We start from the raw sequence: 23,228 nt of genomic DNA, 5'->3' as shown, positions 1-23,228 counted from the left end.
TAATGAGTAATATATTTTATTCTTAAACATAACAATAAGCGGTCAACCCGCGTGTACCGTTACAATATTATATTTTTATACTTCACAATAAAGTTTTTACTAAGTATACGAGTTTAAGTAGACAACTGGCCCCGATTCTCTAGTCTCTCTCTAAACTAAATTTAGAATATCTGCATCCTTTTCTTTTTAACAATGCTAAAAAAGGAACGGAACATGACTTTCACATTTAAAGTCTCTAAATTTTAGTGCACAATACAAATTTAAACAGTAGGTTCGCGACTGCGCGCTAAAAACGGGTTTTACCATCTAAAAATTAAATTTAAAACTGTCAAACTGTGTCTGTCCTTTTCATATTACATTAGTAAGAAGAGCATGCGAACACTCTAAAATTAGGTTGTGCTCAGAATCAGTGCCAGTATAAATATAATTAATCAATGCTTTAAATTACAAATACATTATTAAAGCATTGTAATCTTTTTGTTTAAATAAATAATTTTATTGTTAAATTAACAAGTTCAAGACAATTTATCGCTTTTATTGTAGGGGGAACTTTAGGTGGTCATTGGGGCCGATTCTCTTGTACACAATCTCTAAACTAAACTAAATTAACAGGTCTAAAACTAATGCTATTCTTTTCCGCATGCAACATTATGAAAGGGATAGCAATAGATTTAGATGTGCCATTTTAGTTTAGTTTAGAGATTGTGTACAAAGGAATTAGCCACATTATGTGGAAATATAATATCTAAAAGATGCCTGTTCACTCTCCAATTAAAAGGCTTAGGTAATATCTATCCAGATTTTAGATCCAACAGACACTATCAAGGAAAAGGAAAAACTAGCGGTTATTTAGGGTTTATGGGATTCAGGTAACATAGGGTTAAAACCCTTGCGGAGTCTGGTAAATTCGATGGCGAAATTGTGACATATTGTGTAGTTTTTGGCACACTTTAAGATAATAATTATGTTTTGAAAAATATCGACAAACTAATGTATACTTATTTTAATAAAAAACACCTACCTACCTATTACCTAGGCCGAACTATAAACTTTCTTTTTTCAAAGTCGTCCATAAAACTGTGTGCACTGAAGCAAGATAGAGCGGAGCGATAGATAGACCCTTCAAGTTATTGTTAGGTCTTTCAATAATGTAATTGGTCCAAACACGTCTGCTGTCCGCTCTGCTCTTCTCCGCTTCAGTGGAAATGCAGCCTAATTGCATTAATTGATCAGTAATTCTCAAAGTCGATAACTACTTAAATTTTATTGAGGGTAGTTGATTTTTTATAAAGTAAAATGTAAGACTAGCAAACAAATGTATGGCCTCCGGTAAAAACTTAAAATTAGTTATAAACATCGATATAAATGACAAGATATGCCCAAGCGAACAAAATTTTTCACGGTTTTGGAACCAAATAAATCAGCGCCACCTCTTAGATACTAATGAACGACCCGTTTGAAATCCAGACGTCACTGTGTCCTTTAGTGGTGCTTTAGCACCAATGCAGGTTGCATTGGTGCTAAAGCACCACTAAGTCGGTGCCATTTTGTTTGTTCAATAGCCCTGTCCATACGAAGTAATATATATAAACGTCAATGGTTATAAACAAGTTTTTATGTGTGACAAAAGGTGCGCCTGTATGCTCGTACATAAACGAGCTTATACGTACCTACGTCCAAAAAAACGCTAATCTGAAACAGCTTTAAGCATTGAAATTACTTGGTACATAAAGATCATACTTTGTAAGATCAACGCACACAAAAACGTTCGCACACACATACATACATTTCACAATAGGGTCGAGCTACACTACTCCGGTTCCACTCCGGTTCGTGCCGATACAAAACTACGAACCGAGGAGTCCTCATAACCGTAAGTTCAAACCGAAGTCGTTTAGCCCAAGCCTTATTGTCTAAAATAGTGGAATGTATGACTAATGCTAATTAATATAAGGCATGAATTTTTTTCAATTGTCTACAAAAATATTCAAGAGAATCTTAAAAATAAAACTGGGGATTATAAGTACCTACAAATACCTATGCAAGATAAAAACTAATTAACCTTCCGTAAGAATTGATTGAAAATAATTCGTTATTCGTCGAGCGCCAGCGTTAAGGTGCGTCCAGACGATGTTACATTTTATATAACTTCGTGTCACATTTGTTATATAACTTGTACCTATCTACACTTCTAAAAAATGTTATAAAATTATATTATGATAATAAGATATTGTGGTTTGGACGCGCTTTTAGACAGAGTTAATTGATTTTCAAAAGTAGTTGGTACATAAAGTAGTATTATACTTACTTATTCTCTTTGGTAGGTACCTGAATCATGTACCAGTGACATCAAGGATTAACCCTTAAATTAATCTAAGGATTTATCAATATGTAGGTAAATTATATAAAGGAAATACATATTACAGGCAGCAAATAGTAAAGACCTTAAACTTCGTTAAATTTTTAAAGGTGCAAATACATTACCGCGTGTTGTGGTATGTCGTGACGTGACGGAAGGCGTAAGGAGTCATTACATTTTATCTGAACTCGTACATTAGTCTATCTTGCGTCACAACCCAGACAGATCACACAGTAATTTGAATGTGGCACGATATCGCTGCAACAAATATTACTTAAGGTTGAAATAACAAGTTCTGAAAAAGACAATTTAAAAGCTGATTTTCCATCCGTTAGTTATTATTAACCGGTGTGAGATATGTAGACAGATTTCCTTTACGAAAACCGTCAAAACAATATCAGATTTAACTGGCAAACAGTTAAAATAAGGATTTGAAAAATCGGCCTTAAAAGTTCAGTGGTATAACTAAGAGCTATTACTATATTATTACTCAAAAGGGAACCTTGAGCAACTATACTATCTTTGGAATCTTTTTAGCTCAAACTTACCTCTATACAAAATGAGAAGAAATAATATTATAACTTTCATATGAAAGAAAACCTATACACTATGAAAATTCAATCATTATTTTAATTTATAACCACTTAAATAGTACACAATTGGCTCAAGGTACTTGGCGAGTGTACTCTGCTAAAAATATGGATCCTGTTGGAAACCTTAGCACATTGGCTTTGTTAATTCAGAATAATTGGTCTTTCAAAGGTGACGGAAGGGAAAATTGTCGTTTGCCAAGTGCATTGGGCCATTACGTACCTACTAGGCTGTTTAGAACAAAGTGTTACGCATCACTAGATTGAAATTATGCAAACATGTCACTGTTGTTGTGTGTTGTATTGCCACACAACGCTCGACCAATATAAGCGTACTTACCTCGAGCGACTGATATACATTAGTGCAGCGCCTTTTATCGCGCCACGACACTCAACAACACCGTTATATGTTTGCACCTAAACACGAGACAGACACGAGAGTAGGTAGAAGATACTCAACATCACACGTAACTCTCCTGTTTAGCGGAGAAAAGCATCAAAGACTCCATCAGATGCGGCCTGATCATTTCATCGACGTCTTTCTGTTCGGTGAACGCTTCAGGATGGTGCTTGTATATGGTTCGCAACGCTTTCAGACAGTGTATGAGTATTTGATCTGGGTTGATGTCTATGGGGGGCAGGGTCCGCTGCATCCTAACCAGGCGGGTAAGATGGGGAACGCCCTCTAACTGGACTATTTGTGAGGCCACGTCCGGAACTACTGCCAGTCTGGAAGGAAAATCATCTATTAGAGATTTTGTCGATATGATGTCACTTGGTTTTTGACATATTTGTGAAGGCATCCTATTTGTATAGGAATAACGCTAAGGGTCTTCTTCGCTCTGGGCTGGTTTCCGCACTTAAACGTTTCCGTCTGTTGTGCGTAACGCTAAGGGTCATAATATTATAAAATCCATCGTATAATTTTATTTTAAAAAGTAAAGACAATATCGTACGCTTGCGTGCGTGACTCATACGCGCAGCGACATAAAATACATATAAGTATATTAAGCTGCAAGCTTCAAAAAATGGCGGCTCGTTACCACGGTTGTGAGCGGTCACACTTTCTAGAGATAACCTCAGTTGCGTGACAGTGTAGTCTGTGCTGCGCGCGCGCTGCTCGGCGCGGCACGACAGGAGACGCGGCGCAAGTACACGAGAGCCACGCTCGCCGACGACGCTGACGATGACTGACTGACGCTAGCAGAGAGGTTGTTTGTTCCTGATACAATTAAGTGCTAGGGTCACACTTACCTAGAGATAGCCTCAGCTGCGTGACAGTGCAGTCTGTGCTGCGCGCGCTGCTCGGCTCGGCGCGGCGCGACGGGAGACGCGGCGCGCACGAAGCACACGAGAGCCACGCTCGCCGACGATACGTGCGATAAAAAGAGCACGCAGCGCGGCACTCGCGACAGTGACGCTAGCAGAGAGGCAGTTTGTTCCTGATAACAATGGCTCATTTGAAAACTAGGGTCCAAATAGGACGGCAATTTCTGGCAAAATAGTTTTTCTATGATTTATATTGTAAGACAGGCAAGTTAAATTAACTTTAATCATAATACCACTAGCATGCCACTTCGCCACGACAAATTATCGTGTCTCATAGGTAGGTACTTAAAAACGACGCCTTCTGTCGCTTCACGACACTCCACAACACAGTAATATGTTTGCGCCTTTAGCGCCCAAAAATCGGTCCAGTGCGATTCGACTCGCAAACAAAGGGTTCCCGCACCATCGTAAAAGACTTTTTTAAATTTGTATGGCAGCTAATTTGGTTTTTTTATTATTTATATAGAGGCAATAGAAATCAACACTGAAAAAAATTCAACTCTATCTGGTATATGGTTCATAAGATACAGCCAGCTGTGAGCTGACAGACAGACAAACGGACGGACGGACAGCGGAGGCTTAGTAATAGGGCCCGTAGGCACCCTTTGGGTATGGAACCCTAAAAATTTATGAAGCACAAAATACTTATTATTGAAGTATGTAGTTATTTATGCCTTCACCTGATTCGCCGCGCCTTTATAAATTCAGGTCTAAAAATATCTCATCCCATCGTACTATGTGAGTGAGGGAATAGAAAATGACCTGTCGATAATCGATATACTATATCCTGCGTTGTCGCAGGCTAGTTGAGATCGGCTGTCTTGGCCGAAATGGTCAGACGAACAATTACCTGTAGAAACACCGAGATATTCGGTCCACGTCGCTTCACAGCGTCCAAGAGTCGCTCTACAGTGCGATGGTGAGTGATCATCGCCACGATATCCGAGCCCGTTGTGTCTTCTTTCCTCTCCAGCTCCAACTCTCGCACCAAGTTAACGAGACACGCAGTGCATAGGAGAAGCAGTTGGCAGCAGTCCGTTCTGGATAGAAGACCTGTAAACAAATAAAACAGCTGTTACATAATATAGACGCACATTTGTTTTATTTATTACGGAACCCCAAGAATGATGAATCCGACGCACTACAGAGTCGAGTCGAGGCGCAAAATCTTTTTGATATCAAATTAAACTCGGCTTTATTTACTTTGATTGTAGTTGAAATTGGTATAGTGAATATTTGGTGAAACAAAACACGTATAGCACGCAGCAGAAAATATTGTACATCGAAAGAGATAGCGATTTCGTAGAGCGATGTATCTGTCGTTGAGACCGACAAAACGTCACTTAGGTATGAGTGACAGAGACAACGCTCTAAAAAGCCGAAATCTCAATCTAAAGGTCGATGTATTCTTGGCGGCTACTGTACACTACACTAGGGCGCGCTGATGGTGCCAAAGTCGACCTTATTGATAAGATCATACGTGTTTGATGATTTTTTTGTAAATATTTGTCAAAGATTTTATAAATTTTTTTACTTGGAATATTTTTTCCTTTAAAACTAATAACGAACTACGACCCATTTTAAAACTTTAATTGTTATAAGCTTGTAGTAGAGGCTGGCAAACGAAAGTAGCTCTGGAAATGCGCGGCATATTCAACAATTAATATCAGTATGGCAACCCCAAAATTAGTATAACAGACTGGTATAAGCTATGGTATAAACACGAATGGTATAAACTATAATTTATATTTTTTTTATATACTTTATATATTTTTTTAATAATTTGATATTTTAGAGTTCCTTTTTTCATTTCTGTCTCAGCACCATTTGAATTTGCCGTCTACCTTTTTTCGGCAAACTTTAGCTATTCAACGGTAGATGGCAGTGATGGGTTGGAAAAAAGCGACATCTAACGGTGTATTGCTGTTTTATTGCACGAAGTTAAAATGGTTAATAATACTAGATGTCACTAGTAGTAGATTAAGTTAAGTTTATTTTTTCGCGAACTCATCGTTTAAGATTTCTAATTTAACAATAAATTAAGACAAACAATTAAATCACACAACCGATAGAAGAAAAGGCACAATAAGGAAATAAAAGTACTTAGCAATAAAATTTATTTTTTTCTAATGGCCGCCAGCCACGGCGCGATCGCGGCTTCATATTATTATGTTCGATTCGATCGATCAAAGACAGATTAGGAACTGACTTAGCAGTTATATGTTCAATGATCATCATTATCAGTCGATAGACGTCCACTGCTGGACATAGGTCTCTTGTAGGGACTTCCGCACACCACGGTCTTGCGCCCTGAATCCAGATACCAACGGTTCCCTGCGATTCGTTTCATGTTTGAAAGATTAGTTACTGACTTACCGGTAATATGTTCAATGATGTTGTTCAGGAATAGATGTAACTGCGTGAGGTCGTAATGGCCTCGCAGCCACGGCGCCGTGATCTGAGTTAGAACGGTGATCGCTTCCCTCATCTGTGGTTCTGGATTCGATTGGTCAGAGAGAATGTCTGACAGGATTTCTATTCCGCCTCCCTGGTAAAGAAAAATATTAACAACAATTAGTAATTAGTAGGTAATTATGTTTTGGTTTTTAGGGCTCCGTACCTCAAAAGGAAAAAAGGAACCATTGTAGGACCACTTTGTTGCCTGTCTGTCGGTCTGTCAAGAAACCTACCAGGGCACTTCCCGTTGACTTAGAATCATGAAGTTTGGCAGGTAGGTAGGTCTTATAAGGGGAAAATCTGAAAACCGTGAATTTAGGGTTACATCACACAAAAAAAATTAAATTGTGGTCATGAACTAATAATTAGTATTTTCAATTTTCGAAGTAATATAACTATATCAAGTGCATAACCTTTGCATTCTAAAACAGATTTTTATTTACTTTTATGCATCATAGTTTTTGAATTATCGTGCAAAATGTCGAAAAAATACGACTGTAGTACGGAACCCTTTGTGCGCGAGCCTGACTCGCACTTAGGCGGTTTTTTTACATTTGTTAGCCGTATTGTATGAAATATTGGGACGCCCTTAAGCCATTATTAATTAGCATCGAGTAGATTAATTAGGGAATAAGAAATAGCCAATTTTTTTTTTTTTAAATGTCTTGTAGCTACCACTACGATCCTATACAAAATACCACTTCAAACCATTACCTTATCTAATTTTCATGAGTTTAGTTTAGTTTTATAAAGTTTCTTGATAAAAAACAAACGATAAATAAGTTCTTATCTCTTACCTCTTCAAACTGTTTGACTGCATCTCCAGTCACACAGACAGTGGCCAGCGCTCTCAAAGAAAGCGCCTTTATAGAACTCTTCTTCGTCTCTATAATAGCCGTCAGCAAAGCCCTGGGTACTCCGCAGTCCACGAACGGCAGATCAGTTATACTCTTCATGATCTTAGCGCATTTGTCGTGTAATGAAGTTTCGGGATCTTCAGTTAACATGGCTAGATGGCCGATAGAAGTTAGCGTGCTTTTGAGAATCAAGTCCGATGGTGGTTCTTCTATTATGGATACTAACGTCTGTAATGGAAGTTGTTATCTGGTTAGATTCGATAGGTTAGATAGAATGGTGCCAAGAATACTGCGCTGGACAGCCAGGCTGATCCGTTGCGCAAAAAATGAGCCAGCCCTTCTGTCACCAAATGAGGCTATTATAAATCGCAGTGAAATGTCTCGTAGTTTTTTTTAGCACAAGCAGCCGTACTCAGAGTCGCTAATCGTTACTTAAGATTGAGTTAAAACGAGACAGATTTATGTGAGAGATATATAGCTCGTTTTAACTAAACTTAAGTAACGATTAAGCGACTCTGAGTAAGGCTGTAAGACTCCATGAACTCAAGGTCTCCACGGCAAACGGAACAAAAATGTAACTCTCGATTGATTAAATAAACGATGAATTTAAATCCGACCGGATCGCCGCAAAGATTATCAACTTATCAGCAACAAAGTTGTGGACTGTGGTAGCCATTGAATTTATTCTCTGGCTCTATCGTAAGATGGCAAACCCAGAACTTCTCGGTACAAGTTAGACAATAAAATAAACTACCTGATATCGGATTATTTTAAAATTATTTATTGACAGTTGAATAGTTACAGCGCGTTTTAGCATTTTTAGGGTTCCGTACCCGAAGGATATCAACGGGACCCTATTACTAAGACTCCGCTGTCCGTCCGTCTGTCTGTCAGCGGGCTGAATCTCTTAAACCGTAATAAGTAGATAGTTGAAATTTTCATAGAATATGCAGCTAAAACAGCAAATAATAACAAAATGGCCACCATGAAAATTAAAATAAAATTAAAAGTGTACGATGGTACGGAACCATTCGTGTGCGAGTCCAACTCGCACTTGACCGATTTTTGAAATCTGATGCTTTCAAATGCTAACGGAATGTAAGTAAAATATTTGCAGGTATTTCTGCGTTTGAGAATTTATGAAACATAAAATATGTACCTAATCGGCATCAGAAATCCAGGGGATAGGCTCCGAAAGGATCCCGATTTACTATTGAACATTGCATTCTAACTATTCTAAGAACACGATATTTAATATCGAGTTGTTTATGTAAATTTCGAGATTCTATCGCGAGTACAATTTATTCTAACGATGGAATCTTGCGGACTGCGCATTAGTATTCCATCGAAGCGATTATACTAATAGCTCTTGTATTAGAAAATATAAACATTATTTTATGAGAAATTAGCGAATTATTTTGCAATTGCATTTAATATTAATGAATTGAATTCGTATTCGTGTAGTTACTGTAGACCGTAGAATATTCATGTACTTACTTTCTACAATACAGTGAATTCGCCTATGGTTATGGATTCTACATTTTGTTTTTGTATTCATTTTCTTCCTCTCCGTGATCAAATCAGAAATAACGTAAAAATTATCACCACTATATCTTACAAATGCCACAACGGACTTTCAAAAATTGTAATTTATTACCTATTTTGAATAAACCATTTGATTTGATTTGATTGAGTAACCGACACAGCTTGGGAAGCTGAAGTTGCAATGAGCAGGGCAAGTCCGAAAAACTGATAGAGGTTGGGGTCTCTATGTGCTATGTGTTTAAGCAGCCATAAAATAAAGCACTAGGCCAAGTTGATTGTTGAAATAGCTTACCTTCATTTGTTGCACCAAAACAGCTTTAGTCGTCTCTAAGAATATTTCAATAAGTGTGTCCAAATGTTTCTGTACCAGATTCCATTCTGGTTTACTCTCATTCAACTCTATTTTCACATCCTCTCCAATATCTATCAGCTTTTGGAGGTACATTTGTAAGGAAACCTTGATTTTGTCCCATCTCTCTGGAGTTTCTCCCGGTGGTTTAGTGTTCAGAGTTATGCTATGTGCCAGAACGAATTCGTTGATGTTAGCTACTAGCAGACAAATCTGTTCTTCACTTATCTGATTTGACTCCATTTGCCTGAAATTATTTCCAAACTATATAATATATAAATGCATAGGACATAGGCTCTCTACAAGATATAAAAATACACACTTCTTTACACTGCTTATTCGCGTTAAAAAGTAAATTTTGACTGCAGGACTTGAAGTAGGTAGAGGAACATTGTTTTAGAGTGGAGACCGCAAATAAGTAAACTTAGTTTGGGGCATCCTACAGCGAGATGGATATAAAGAGGGTGGTGGGAAGTGGCTAGATGAGGAAGGCTGAGGACCAGGTGTGTTGACGCTCTTTGGCAAAGGCCTGTCAGTACTGGACGGCTGAAATGAATGTTGATGGCTGTGTAGGAACACATTTTGGTAGCTTTTTACTGAAAATTGATTAGTGTATGAAATTGATAGTTTCCTATGCTACTGAACTAAATTTTTGTAGCTCAGGTATAAGTTTCCCAGACATGGGAATAGCCATTCCGTCAAAGGTAAATGGTAATCACAATGAATTACATAAATCGACATGTGTTTACACATTGATCAGGAAAATACCAACCACTCTAATAGCACAATTAAGATTCTTACCTTATAACGTCACTATACTGGTGCACTATGATCTGCCCGTGGGTCTGCACCTTCTTTATGTTCCCTGTGATTGTTGCAGAGCTAGCCGACACCATGGCTTTCATCTCGGCACCCAAAGGCTTGCTTTGCAATGTCGTCATACATTCGTTCTCACAAGACCCGATCAAGTCCGAAAGCCAATATTGCACACATTCAGGTTTCCTTTCGCAGATACGCTCTAATGTTGTCTGATCTATGCTCCTTTCTCTGAACAATATTTCATTGCGATTGTTCAAGACTAACCTGGGAAACAAGAGGTTATTATTCAAATGGTACTATAATTATTTTGTGTACCAATCGGTGGTGTCAACAAACTTTTAAATGGGACCTGCGTAAGGAACTTCTAAATTCTCTTTCTTAGAGGAAGGAAGAGCGGTTGAATTATGAAGAAAACCGATATGAAAATCTTAAGTTTCTAGCTAGACGTTATGGCTGTATGTTGGTAATAATATGTCAGTCAGTTGTTTAAATTTAAAAAAAATACAAATATCAGAGATTAAAAACATAGTAGGTAGACCGTATCAAATTGTTAATCATCTACCGAAAGAAACAATGGGCAGTGAACTTATGCCGGCATAAGTTCACGCTGTTAGTATCAATGAAAGTAACAGCCACTTACCCGCCATTAAAGTTTTCTATTAGATTAAGTCTACGAGAATTCTTCGTACTGCTATTTTGAGCGCCATTCATATACTCATGAGGTGCTAGCATTTTTGGCGTCGAAGTACAACCTAAATCTAGTTGAAGATCCGAAAAGTTCATGTCATCTATTTTTAATTTTTCCCTCTTTGAATCGTGTGTTAAATTTTTGTCTGTTTTGGAATTGGTTTCGTATGGAATGCTTTGTTTGTCTTGAAATTGCGGCGGTGGGGTTATTCGATTGCATTTGTCAATATTTTCGTTAGAGGCACCTTTATCTTTTCCTTTAACATTAGTATCACTTTCCGTTCCTACCAATCTTTCGTTATAATTAGGTATCAACATTTCTTGTTGTACTGGATACCCCACGATTACCCAAGAACTTTGATCGCAAGTCCTAGGCAGACCTAACGATGGCACTCGACTTCCATTCAAAACTCCTCCAGCTTTGTCCGTTACGACGCCGGGCTTTTCTTTTTTTGTTGTAAATAACTTAAATTGATCCTTAGCCAATCGATATTTGGATTTGGGTCCAGCTTTTTTAGTTGGTTTTAAATGGAGACTATCCATAATATTTTTACCTAGTAATGCTTTAATAGGTTTATGCATTTGCTCTTTTGGACTTAATTTTTCCGGTTTTGGTAATTCATCTTCATCAATATACCCTAAGGAATGATACCCTTCTTGAATGTCCAGTATTTGTTGGTCTAACCTCTGCCCCTCAAAATTGAGTGATTGATTAAGTCTATTTCTTTGAAATTTAGGCGTAGTTGAAATAGGAATACTTTCCTCATTTGACATACTACGTTTGTATTCTGGTTTTGCCGTTGAAATTCTTTCAGTAGGTACGTATGAAACATTAGATATAGGTGTTCGAACTCTAGGTTGGTTGTTGACCGCAATTTCATTGTTGTGTGATAGCTTAATGTATTCAAAACTTTCGTCTGATATATTTTTACTTGTCTCCAAATCTTTTACTTTAGCTATTTTGCTCGTCTTCGTACTGTCACTGTCTGTACTGGATACAAATTTTTTGATCGGATATTTCTTAGAAGGACTTAAAATATTTATATTTTTAACAGATGTATCTTTGGTATCTATTTGTATTGCACTCGTATTTGGATTATTTTCCTTATTGCTCTTTATTTTTGGAGAGTTAGTTGAAGCATTGTTAACATTTTTGGAGGAGTTCGAACTTACTGATTTTTGTATGGTTTTCGTAACCTTCTCCTTGTTCTGTGACTCATTGTTAATGTTTTTCGGAGAAGGATATTTTGATTCTACTTTACTTGTATTTTCATTATCTTTGTCTTTCAACAACTCCATATGCTCTTCATCATGATGAACTTCGCAATATTTTTGTAAATCGTAAGGAGTTTGTATTACGCTACTGCTTCTTAATCGAGGCTTTGGTGTAGGAGTTGCAGAGTTAACATTATTAGATGTGTTTAAGTTATTCACATCCTTACAATGCAGTGTGTTTTGGAAATCGTTAGCTTGTTTAACAGTAATATTCTCATTGTTATTCGAGTCGCTACTATTCGTAGATTTATTTTTATCGCTATTATCTTTATCACTATTATCTGGCGTAGAATAATATTGAGATACGGGCGGAGAGCTGTCAGAGTCCGAGAATCCTGAATCTTGACTCTTATGACTGCCGGGGCTGCCGTGTCGGAGAGGCCACTGATTTGGCATATTATTCGCTTGCGCTAAATTATCGGCACTAATGTTTCTCTGTTCAGGCTGATTTGCTATCCAGTGAGGCAGCTGAGGCTCCCAATTTTGTTCCTCTCTGCGCTCGTTTTGGTTCCACTCGGGTTGAACCACTGGACTGCCAACATTCGGCGGTGAGTCACCCCACCAGACCTTGCTTCTTGTTCGTTGAAAATTTGACATCCTAAAACAAAAAAACAAAGAGTTAAGTAAATGACTCGTGGGAAAATTGGAGGTGACGGGTGTAATGATCGGCTCAAATGACGTAATTTTTCGGTCCATTATAAGTTCACGACGCGTAATGCGTGTCGCCTTCTCATCGAAGTTTTTTTTCTCCGAGGGACATTATTTTAAAGTAAAATGTACGTATGGTGACATGGTATCAATTAAATTATACAAAATAAAGCTTTGACATTCAAAAGCACGTTGCAGGCAGATGTTGAAAACCGTTGCAGATTCTTTTATATTCGAGTGCAAGGGCATTGAGAAGTTCATACACAGCTTTGATTTCGGCACCCCTCGTTTGCTTTTGACTTAGAAACTGGGCATTGAAGTCCATGTGAACAGTTCGAAAATTCGAAGTCATTGTTATAGTCCACAAACGAATTTCGACCTAGTATCTGTTTCAATAGGACATATATCTGCTTGAGTGCTGGAATCAGCTAATTAGCCTTTTTAACTCTATATAATAAAACTTGCGGTTTGTCTCTGAGTCAATATTATAATGAGTCAGACTAACTGAATAGCGTTACATATCGGTAATGGCAGTTAGTATCAAGTAAGTCAATGTTTATTATTATTTGATAAGTCAAGTCTTGCATTATGATTGCCTACTTTACAAGTGCTTGCTAATTGCAAATACCCTGGTTGCAATAAAATTGTTTTTTTTTAATCGCATATCTTGTATATCCATACTAATATTATAAATGCGAAAGTGTGTCTGTCTGTCTGCCTGTCTGCTAGCTTTTCACGGCCCATCCATTCAACCGATTTTGGCGAAATTTGGTACAACGATAGCTTGCATTCTGGGGAAGGACATATGCTTCTTTTTATCCCGGAAAATGAAAGAGTTCCCATGGGACTTTTTAAAACCTAAATACAAGCGGACGGAGTCAAGGGCAACATCTAGTATATTTTATAATTTTTTATACTTTTAGAAATATTTTTTTATTACGTCATTTCAATCAGAGTAATTGTTTTTCCACGTTACCTATTCTACGCCCATTAACATTTAAAAGAATTTCAAATCATAAAAATACGTGTAAGTTGACCTTACATTGACTATTAATTTCCTAATTCCTATACTTACACGTGAGAGCTAATAAAAATATTTGGCAAACTATAATCAATTTGCTTCGGTATGGGAAACCTTAAGTAATTTTATTTCATACAATTGGATTTGGTAGGTACGTGTTGCGGTTAATAAATCGTTTGACACGTTAAGCTCGGGTTGTTAAGTTGTTAAACCAATTATATTCCGTACGAAATGACTCCTCACGCGCCATTTTAACTCTATGGGTCAACTGTCATGTCAAAAGTACAGCTGCGCGATTGCGGGAGAATGACAGCTACAATGTCACGATCGCAATCATCTCTGATTGGTTGACGCTTGCTCACTATTGGCTACAATGCATTGTTGCAACGAGAATCGCACAAATTCAGCCAATCAGAACAATTGAGATTGTAATAATGATTGATGCAGGTTTTAGACAATCGCCCTACAGATCACCTTCGAAATAAGGACCAAAATCGTACTTTTGGCATGAAATTAGACATATAAAGTTAAAATGGCGTGTGAGGAGTTAAATTTTACGCGTTATATGTATATTGTTGGCAACATATTTAAATCATTCTTCTATATTGTGTTATTAATATAACCTTCAAATGACAATCAACACAATATATTTTATTATTTAATAATTTTTCCTTTCTTAAAGGTTTTTAGTAAAATTTTAAGATTAAGATCGAGATAAGAAGAGAAGTCTCAACTACAAGGTACGGAACCCAGAATACCTAAATGCCTTTTTATACTTACCTTTAACTTCAAAAAGATAGGACTTTCATATAAACTTCCAACCCCCATTTACTTTAACCTACTTAGGGGTGGGATTTCGAAAAATCCTTTCATAGTTGATACCTATTACCTACTCTTTACAAAGAACATACCCTCCAAATTTCATGTCTCTAGGAGTTGATATTATTTTTAAGCCAAAAAAAGGCAGAGAGTTAAATTTTTCACAGATATACCTAAGTCAGTCAGTCAGTCAGGACTTGGAATTTTGTATATATACAGATAAAATCACGAGGTGTTACGCATAACCAGTAGCTCCAATGAGGTGGTTGCGCAAATCGTCAGCCCCGCACTAATGCTTGCGCGTACGCACTAACGACCGCTAATCACTCACAAATATTTTTGAGAATTAGCGGTCGGATAGTAAGAATGCGTGGTTTAGCTATGTGAGGACATCTAGCTAGACTCTAGGGGAGGGGGGTTATTAAAATAAATAACTTGGATTTGTTCAGTTTTTGTAGGGTTCCGTACCTACTTCAAAAGAAACAAAGGAACCTTTATATGATCACTTCGTTGTCTATCTGTCTGTCTCTCGTATCTGTCAAGACTCGTCAAACTTATAGTCTCGTTGATCTAGAATCATGGGCAGGTAGCAAATAGCTTATGGCACAAGTAAAGTAAAAAAAATGCAAAGGTTTTCTTTCTTGAACCCTTCATGTGCGAGTCCGACTCGCACTTGGCCGGTTTTTTTGGAATAGCTCATAGTTTCCATCACACTTTCTTGGAAATAATGTAATGAGTAATGACATTATGGACTTTTAGTTACATTATACATTTATTCTGTTGAAGATGGAGAAGATTCACTTGATGATTCAAAAGCACTTGTAAAAGTTTATAATTATTTCTATTTCTACATCAGCTCTGTTTCGCTAATAATAGGTATGAAAACAATTCATCATTTCCTTTTGGAAATTGCTACATTTTTGATTTTATTATACTAAAGGATAAGGAACTATAGAAATAAAAAATTGTAAAAGTAGAGAAGTCTTACAAATTACAATGCTTCTCGAGTTACGTCCCACTAGTAAAAAATAGGGGATGCGGGCTAACGGACTGAGAAATCGTTATTTTGGAACACTTATTATAATGCTAAACTTTATACTATACTATGAACTTGTTAGAACTATGGATTACAACGAGTCTCCGAAATAATGGGTTAAAATATATCAGCTTCTGAAATAAGCTAGATCTAAGAAGGAACTGGATTTATTTATTGTCTACAAAGATTTGGACTCCTGATACGTGCTCAAAGTTTCTTATGAAGTCTGCAATTCTAAAACATTTAGATAACCAAGTAGAGATAAGCAGGAAAAGTTGTACATGAAACACGCTAAGAATTTTATCATACTAACACATTATCCACATGTCTTTGACCTTCGTGATAGTCGGGCCCTTGTCGACTTCTTCCGCTTGCTGTCTCCCTGGTACATTTAGATATGCTTCAATGGTAACAATGAATGAGTGTAATTGCTAATTCGCTCGTCCAGTTGTTTTGACATTGAATTCAGTAGGTACCGCACCTTTACAGCGGTTCCGATCCGAGTTCGTGAAAATACGTTCCTTTTTGTTTTGCATGGGAGATCCTGACATTTGTAGATAATCCGGTAATTCTCACGGATGACGGATAGAACTCGGATGACGGAAGTGCAGTGCTTAATCGCTCTTACTAAGTTTCGATTACTTATTAACAACTCAAATTTTATTCATTCAAGTTATCAAGCAGGACAACTAGTTTTCCAAATCCTCTATTAGATATACGTACTTATCTGTTTGTAATGTTATAAAGAACTATATCTGATGCCTGCGTAAAATCTTTTATAAAAATCCTTTAGGAACTCTGTGGCCCCTACCGCGGTTGTTTGACAGCTACAATATCACGATCGCAATCATCTCTGATTGGTTAATGCTCGCTCACTATTGGCCACAATGCATTGTTGCAACAAGAATCGCACAAATTCAGCCAATCAGAACAATTGAGATTGTAATAATGATTGATGCAGGTTTTAGACAATCGCCCTGCTGATTTGCCGGGATAAAAATAGCCTACATATATCACTCCTCAGGCGTTTGACTATGACTATATCAATGCAAAAAATCACGTCGATCTGTTGCTGCGTTGCGGCGTGATTGAAGGATAAACTAATAAACAAACACACTTTCGCAGGTACTAGGTAGGTATGTAGTCATTACTGAACTTTACCATGATTAGCTTCTGAATAGTTATCAGATTCCGAAAGGAATTCTGAACTCTAAAATTCGTCACCCACTTATTATAAGATCTTAAATTCCTATCCGAGATAATACGGTTAAGTTTATTACTTAATAGAATTCAACTGCACGTAATAAAATCGTTCGAAAACGCAACTTGCATAATATTGTAAATTGTAATGCATAAGTGCAATTACTGTTAATAACCTAATTAAGATTGACATTAGCAAAATAACAGGCTAATGGCAAGGCTGATTTATAGATTCAGAAAAAGTAGGTGAGCATACGTTCTGAGTTATGGTTGCACTTTTTGTTGCAATTGAATCACGAATCAGAGCAACATATACGTCACTACTTGTAAATAGTAAGTTTTAGAGCACACTGGAGACATTTTGTTTCATAACTTTCTCTGTCGCCTGGTCCCTTTGTAGTTTATACCCGCCCGAGTGTACCTAATTTTTGAAAATCAGTGAGGAGGTGGATATTCCAAAAATCCTGAAACACGTACTTAGGTAAGTACCTACTTACTTCTTCATTTTTGATATACTATCAAGATAAACTTTAGAAATGACGAACTTTTATAGAATCTTTCATCCCCTACGTAAATCCTTACTCCGTGGGCGCTCTACGTCATAAAAAGAAACCTACTGTCAAAATTTCAAGTTTCTACTGTGCGTTGATAGATCAGTCAGTCAGGACTCAGGACAAGTCTTTATGTATGTATGGAAGATTCGTTTTATCGGAAAATCTCAGAAAGAGGAGAGACTGACTCACTAATTCATCAACGTACTTCCCAGATCACTGCGTTAAGATTTTGCAGGTAAATACGCTCTATAACGTAAATCCCCACTTAGAGAGACTTTTAGGAAAACTCAATGGGATTTTATAACAAAATTCTACAAGGCCGAAATCACGGGAATAAGCTAGTTTAACTTTAAAGTAAGGTAGGTGTTGCAACATTTTATCGATCGACTTGTCGTTAACGTGATCTATTAGTAAGTAGGTACCTACTCTAGTGATCGTGTAGCGAAAGCATGAACGAATTGAAGAAATGGCACATTTATTGCGCTCCAATGGTGAAGCGTCCGTGACCAATGGTTCTTATGTGGAATATAATTATTACACATACATTTTTTTCTTCCAAATCTTTTCAGGGTACCGTACCCGAAGGGTGCCAACGGGACCATATTACTAAGCCTCTGCTGTCCGTCCGTCTGTACGTATGTCTGTCAGCGGACTGCATCTCGTGGAACCGTTATAGATAGAGAGTTGAAATTTTCAGTGTGAATATTTTATTTATTTTTATTTTTAATAAAAATTTCAAAATAGCCCCCCAAGTAAATTTAAAAAAGTGATATTTCTTGTACGATGATACGGAACTCTTCGTGTGCGAGTCGCGCATGACCGGTTTTTTAGTAGGTAATATTTAAATAGTCATGCGCTTTTTATTTGCTGTTTTTTAAAACGTTTTGTTTTTCGTTTATCAACCATTTTACCGGTACGTGACTAATGAATGATCGATCTAAGATAAATTATTATCTTCGACCGATCTAGCTATGTAATCCAGATTCGCAAAATATGAGATGAGCAATCATTAGGGCCATAACAATTTCACGCAGTTAACTATAGTACGCGACAGGTCGAGATGGCAATCGGGGAGGGAACACTCTGCACAACCGCACAGCGGGCGGGCGCGGGTGACATACGGGTGTGCGGAGCGTCCCCCGCCTCATACCCCGATTGCCATCTCGACCTGTCGATACATTCTCGAAACAATAATTATCTTCCGAATTATTTGCGATATAAACAAAAAAAGGCCATAAGTCATAGAAAACGCATCCTTTCCCCGCAGCTGGCGTAACGGTCGCGTGTCATCTGCTCGTCCCCATACGCCACGCTTGGCTGTACGGCACGCGCCCTTTGCCATGCCATGATGTTATAAAGTAGGCACTGCTGTAAAATGATGACCAGCCCCGCTCGAGTAGAGTTTCTGGCAATCTTTTCTTAGAGTCATTTCCAAGAAGATTCCGAACCAGTGGTAAATGGTAAATTAAAATATTTGACGATTCAAAAGCACTTGTAAACTTGAATAAAAATAGATATATTCTATTCTACTCCGAGGGAATTTCTAAAATTTTATCTATGTACAGTAAAAAGTCGATTATCCGGCCCTCAGTTATACGGATTCGCGATTATCCGGACTACCAACCGAAAATTGTTCGGCCAAGTGCGAGTCAGACTCGCGCACCGAGGGTTCCATACTCGGGTATTTTTTCCGCCATTTTGTACGATAAATCACCAACATAAATAAAACGCTAATAACATGCATAAAAATAAATAAAACGCTGTTTTAGAATGTACAGGCAAAGCCCTTTCATATGATGTCCCACTTGACATAGTTATCTTAATTTGAAAATACTATTATAGTGAACTACATAATATTATGCACAAAACCCGCTTTTCTTCATACATTCGATTATCCAGATTTTCGATTATCCGAATCCCTAACGACAACAATTAGTCCGGTTAATCGAGTTTCTACTGTACTTGCAAAAGCTCGTTTCTAAACCCGGCGGCGTATAAAACTAAATCTGTACCTAATCCTTTAATTTTGTGCTCCTTGATAAAATGTGTGGCGTTCGAATTTTAAATTTCGTAGCTACAATAATTTATCACACGAAAGTTCGGACTTCGGAGGGAGTACCTTTGCTTTCGTTTGGAAAGCTTTGTAGGTTGTTATAGGTAAGCGTGAAAAATGTTAACAAACTGCTAGATACCCCATACTGCATAGAAAGACGTTTATGAAAAAGAAATGTGTTTGTTAGGTACTTGTTAATCTACCAAACTGTATATACTGCTAGGTGTATTGATCATAGCAATATCTAATATGTGATTAATATTTTTAAGCACTTTTTCATACACTAAAAAAAATATTAACTTGGACACCTCTTAAATTTTTTTTGAGGTGTCCGAGGTGATTCACCTATGATCCAACATAAAATTATTTCTAAGAAATAGGTGAAAGTAAGGTTTATTTATGATTAAGCAATCAAAAGGCAAAACTTAACTAAAAGGTGTTCCAAATTCATCTAACCTTTTACCTATGGCAAGTAAAGAACACACCTCTGATGAAAAATAAATAAAAACCGTTAGATTTTATCGATTAAAAGGCGAGAGCCATCGATGTAGTGATTTGATCGCTATGGTTACTGCCAGGTGCGAGCCCCCTGTTTAGCGAAGGGCCCGCGCCGCCTCTTATCACCCCGTGTTTAGATGCAACTGTAGTAATAATTATATCTTATACAGGGTGTGAAGAGAATATTATTTAAATTTTATTCTTTAAAAAATGTAATTATACTATAAGAAGGAAAAGGTGACTGACTGACTGCAATCTCACCTGGTGGTAAGTGAAAATGTATAAACAGTGTAGAACTATTTAACACTAGCTTATGCTCGCGATTTCGTCCGCGTGGACTACACAAATTTCAAACCCCTATTTCACCCCCCTAGAGTTTGAATTTTCAAAAATCCTTTCTTAGCGGATGCCTACGTCATAATAGCTATCTACATACTAATTTCAGCCTGATCCGTCCAGTAGTTTGAGCTGTGTGTTGATAGATTAGTCAGTCACCTTTTCCTTTTATATACATATTTAGATTTTGCATGGAAATTTCCCTATCCAAAGTTATGGCAAGTGTTTTAATAATGATTTATTCATTAGGTATGCTTCGATTACCATTATTAATTCTCGTTAATAATAATTGCTTATTTGTTCGAGACAGTTTGCTTAAGTGTTATAGGTTTTTAAATTCAATAAAACTTTTATTTACAATGATATAAATCATTCGAACATAGTTGATTATCATAAATTATTAAACCATAAAGTAGGTAATTAAAATTTTGTGTATCTGTGTGTCTACCTGTAGCATCGTAGCTCTCAAACGGATAGACCGATTTGAATGCAGTTTCTTTTATTCAAAAGGTTTAGCCATGATTGTTCTTAGCTATGTTTGATGAAAATCTATTTAAGCGTTGGAGGATTATCAGCAGATTTCTGAATCGGTGTAGGGATCTTAGTCATCCTGTTGATATTTAAATTACTCGCACTTGCAGATTCGATTCCTGGCCAGGATTTGGAATTTTATAATTTCTAAATTTCTGGTCTGGTCTGGTGGGAGGCCTCGGCCGTGACTAGTTACCACCCTACCGGCAAAGCCGTGCCGCCAAGCAATTTAGCATCCCGGTACGATGCCGTGTAGAAACCAAAGGTGTACTTATGGGTTTAATAAAACTGCCATACTCCTTCCAGGGTAAGCCCGCTTCCAACCTAGGCTGCATCGTCACTTACCATCAAGTGAGATTGCCGTCAAGGGTTAACTTGTGTCTGAATAAAAAAAAACTTGGCTTATATACTTGATTCCGACTAAAGTGAAATATTATAGTAACCTTGACCTGTATGGGGTGATTTAAATTTAAATTTTCACTTATTGCACTTTATCTTACACTTTCGTGACGTGTTCTAAAAGTAAACCAAGATCTGGCAATATAATATAAGTATAATCCGCGACAGGTTGAGATGGCAATCGGGGTATGAGGCCGGGGAGGGGGGGGGGGGGGGGCTTCGCACACCCGCATGTCACCCGCAATCGCATGCACAGCCGGGGTGATTACGTAAAACGTTGCAGTAGCGACAGCAGTAGCAATTGCGACAGTTCATTTGCTGTCTCTCTTCTTCTTTTCTCCTTCTTCTTATTTTGCTTTGTGGCTATTGCTGTCTCTCTCTAGCCGGACGTTTGACAGCAATGATCGCGAGATTTACGCCTGTCGCAAGCCTGTCGCGAGATACGTAATCACCCCGCCGGTTAGTGCGGGAGCTGTGCGGATATGCGGGGCGTTCCCTCCCCGATTGCCATTTCACGTAACTTCTCCGGTGGCAGGATCGCAAAGTTATCAGAGTCAAACAAAATTGTTGACATACAGAACGCATAATGACATATTGTTAGACTCTGCGGCAGCTATTGTTTATGTGTGTGTAACTTTCAACACTTGATCAAGCGATCACCGATCACGCAATCGCTACAAATTAATTAGCATACCTAATGAATGTAGAAACTTGCTCCGGTTATGTAAATTGATGGGGTTGTACTACCAGGTAAACATTTCTAATGGCAGATTTATATTTTACCTTTTTCAAACAGCGCGGCGCTCTGAATTCAACGCATATCTTTTTGTGAAACTCCTGAAGCTTCAGATATTACTTGCGAGTATTTCACTTTATGCAACAAATTTAAAATTAGACAGTGGTACTGATTCTGAGCACACCCAAATTTTAGAGTATTTGCATCCTCTTCTTACTAATGTAATATGAAAAGGACAGACTCAGTTTGACAGTTTTAAATTTAATTTAGAGCCGTCACACCGCGTGACTTTAGATGTCAGTCGCGAGCCTATTGTTAAAAACTAAATTAAATAAAGTATGTGAATTTTCTAAACAACGTTTCATTACTAAATACTCGATATACCTAGGTACCTTGTCTCTGAATATTAAATTTATTTTAGAATTGACAACACTAGACGAACAATAGAGAAATTTCAAAGTTAATAGGTATATTTTTCGATAGTAAAATAAAAGAACCATTTTGAAGCAACCTGTATAAATAAAACCGTCGTTCCTTTGACGCATTCTCAATGTCCCATACCGGTTCGTCAACATCTGTCCATACACTATAATATTTCATGAAATGCAATGTACGTTATTACGTTATTAGATAAACAACTCATACCTAATACCGAGTCGATGGAATATTACACGCTGTCTAAGTATAAAATACCTACTGAATTAATGAACTGAGAACAGCACAAATGACAAAAGGTAAATAAATATCTTAAATCTATCTACACAGTTGATAGGTACGTTATCTAAATGTATAAAAGGAAAAGGTGACTGACTGAGTTACTGATCTATCAACGCACAGCTCAAACTACTGGACGGATCGGGTTGAAATTTGGCATGTAGATAGCTATTATAATGTAGGCATACGCTATAAAAGAATTTTTGAAAATTCGACCCCTAAGGGGGTGAAATAAAGGTTTGAAATTTGTGTAGTCCACGCGGACGAAGTCGCGAGCTTAAGCTAGTCTAAAATATATTAGTAATTTTTGGTGCATTTTTAAAGCAACCTGTATAAACAAGACCGGCGTTCCTTTTGACGCATTCCCAACGTTCCTTACCGGTTCGTCAACATCTGTTCATATCCCACAATCCATA

At 37.4% G+C, this 23,228-nt stretch overlaps 1 protein-coding gene across 1 annotated transcript in view; it reads right to left on the bottom strand.

Moving 5' to 3' along the window:
- insc (inscuteable) overlaps positions 1–23,228 on the bottom strand; it is a 60,042-nt gene continuing 36,814 nt past the window's right edge. Inside the window, exons 2-9 of the mRNA XM_034980645.2 lie at positions 10,946–12,865; positions 10,288–10,569; positions 9,430–9,733; positions 7,533–7,820; positions 6,655–6,826; positions 5,129–5,331; positions 4,204–4,391; positions 1–3,678 (exon numbers count right to left, since the gene is read on the bottom strand). Coding sequence (XP_034836536.1) covers positions 3,411–3,678; positions 4,204–4,391; positions 5,129–5,331; positions 6,655–6,826; positions 7,533–7,820; positions 9,430–9,733; positions 10,288–10,569; positions 10,946–12,864 — 3,624 coding nt within the window. The 5' untranslated portion in view covers position 12,865 and the 3' untranslated portion in view covers positions 1–3,410. The remainder of the gene's footprint in view (positions 3,679–4,203; positions 4,392–5,128; positions 5,332–6,654; positions 6,827–7,532; positions 7,821–9,429; positions 9,734–10,287; positions 10,570–10,945; positions 12,866–23,228) is intronic.

Source organism: Maniola hyperantus, chromosome 22 (assembly GCF_902806685.2).
Source record: "Maniola hyperantus chromosome 22, iAphHyp1.2, whole genome shotgun sequence".
Classification (NCBI taxonomy): domain Eukaryota; kingdom Metazoa; phylum Arthropoda; class Insecta; order Lepidoptera; family Nymphalidae; genus Maniola; species Maniola hyperantus.
Note: the sequence above shows the minus strand (reverse complement) of the source record. Positions and strands in the feature narration are given on the sequence as shown.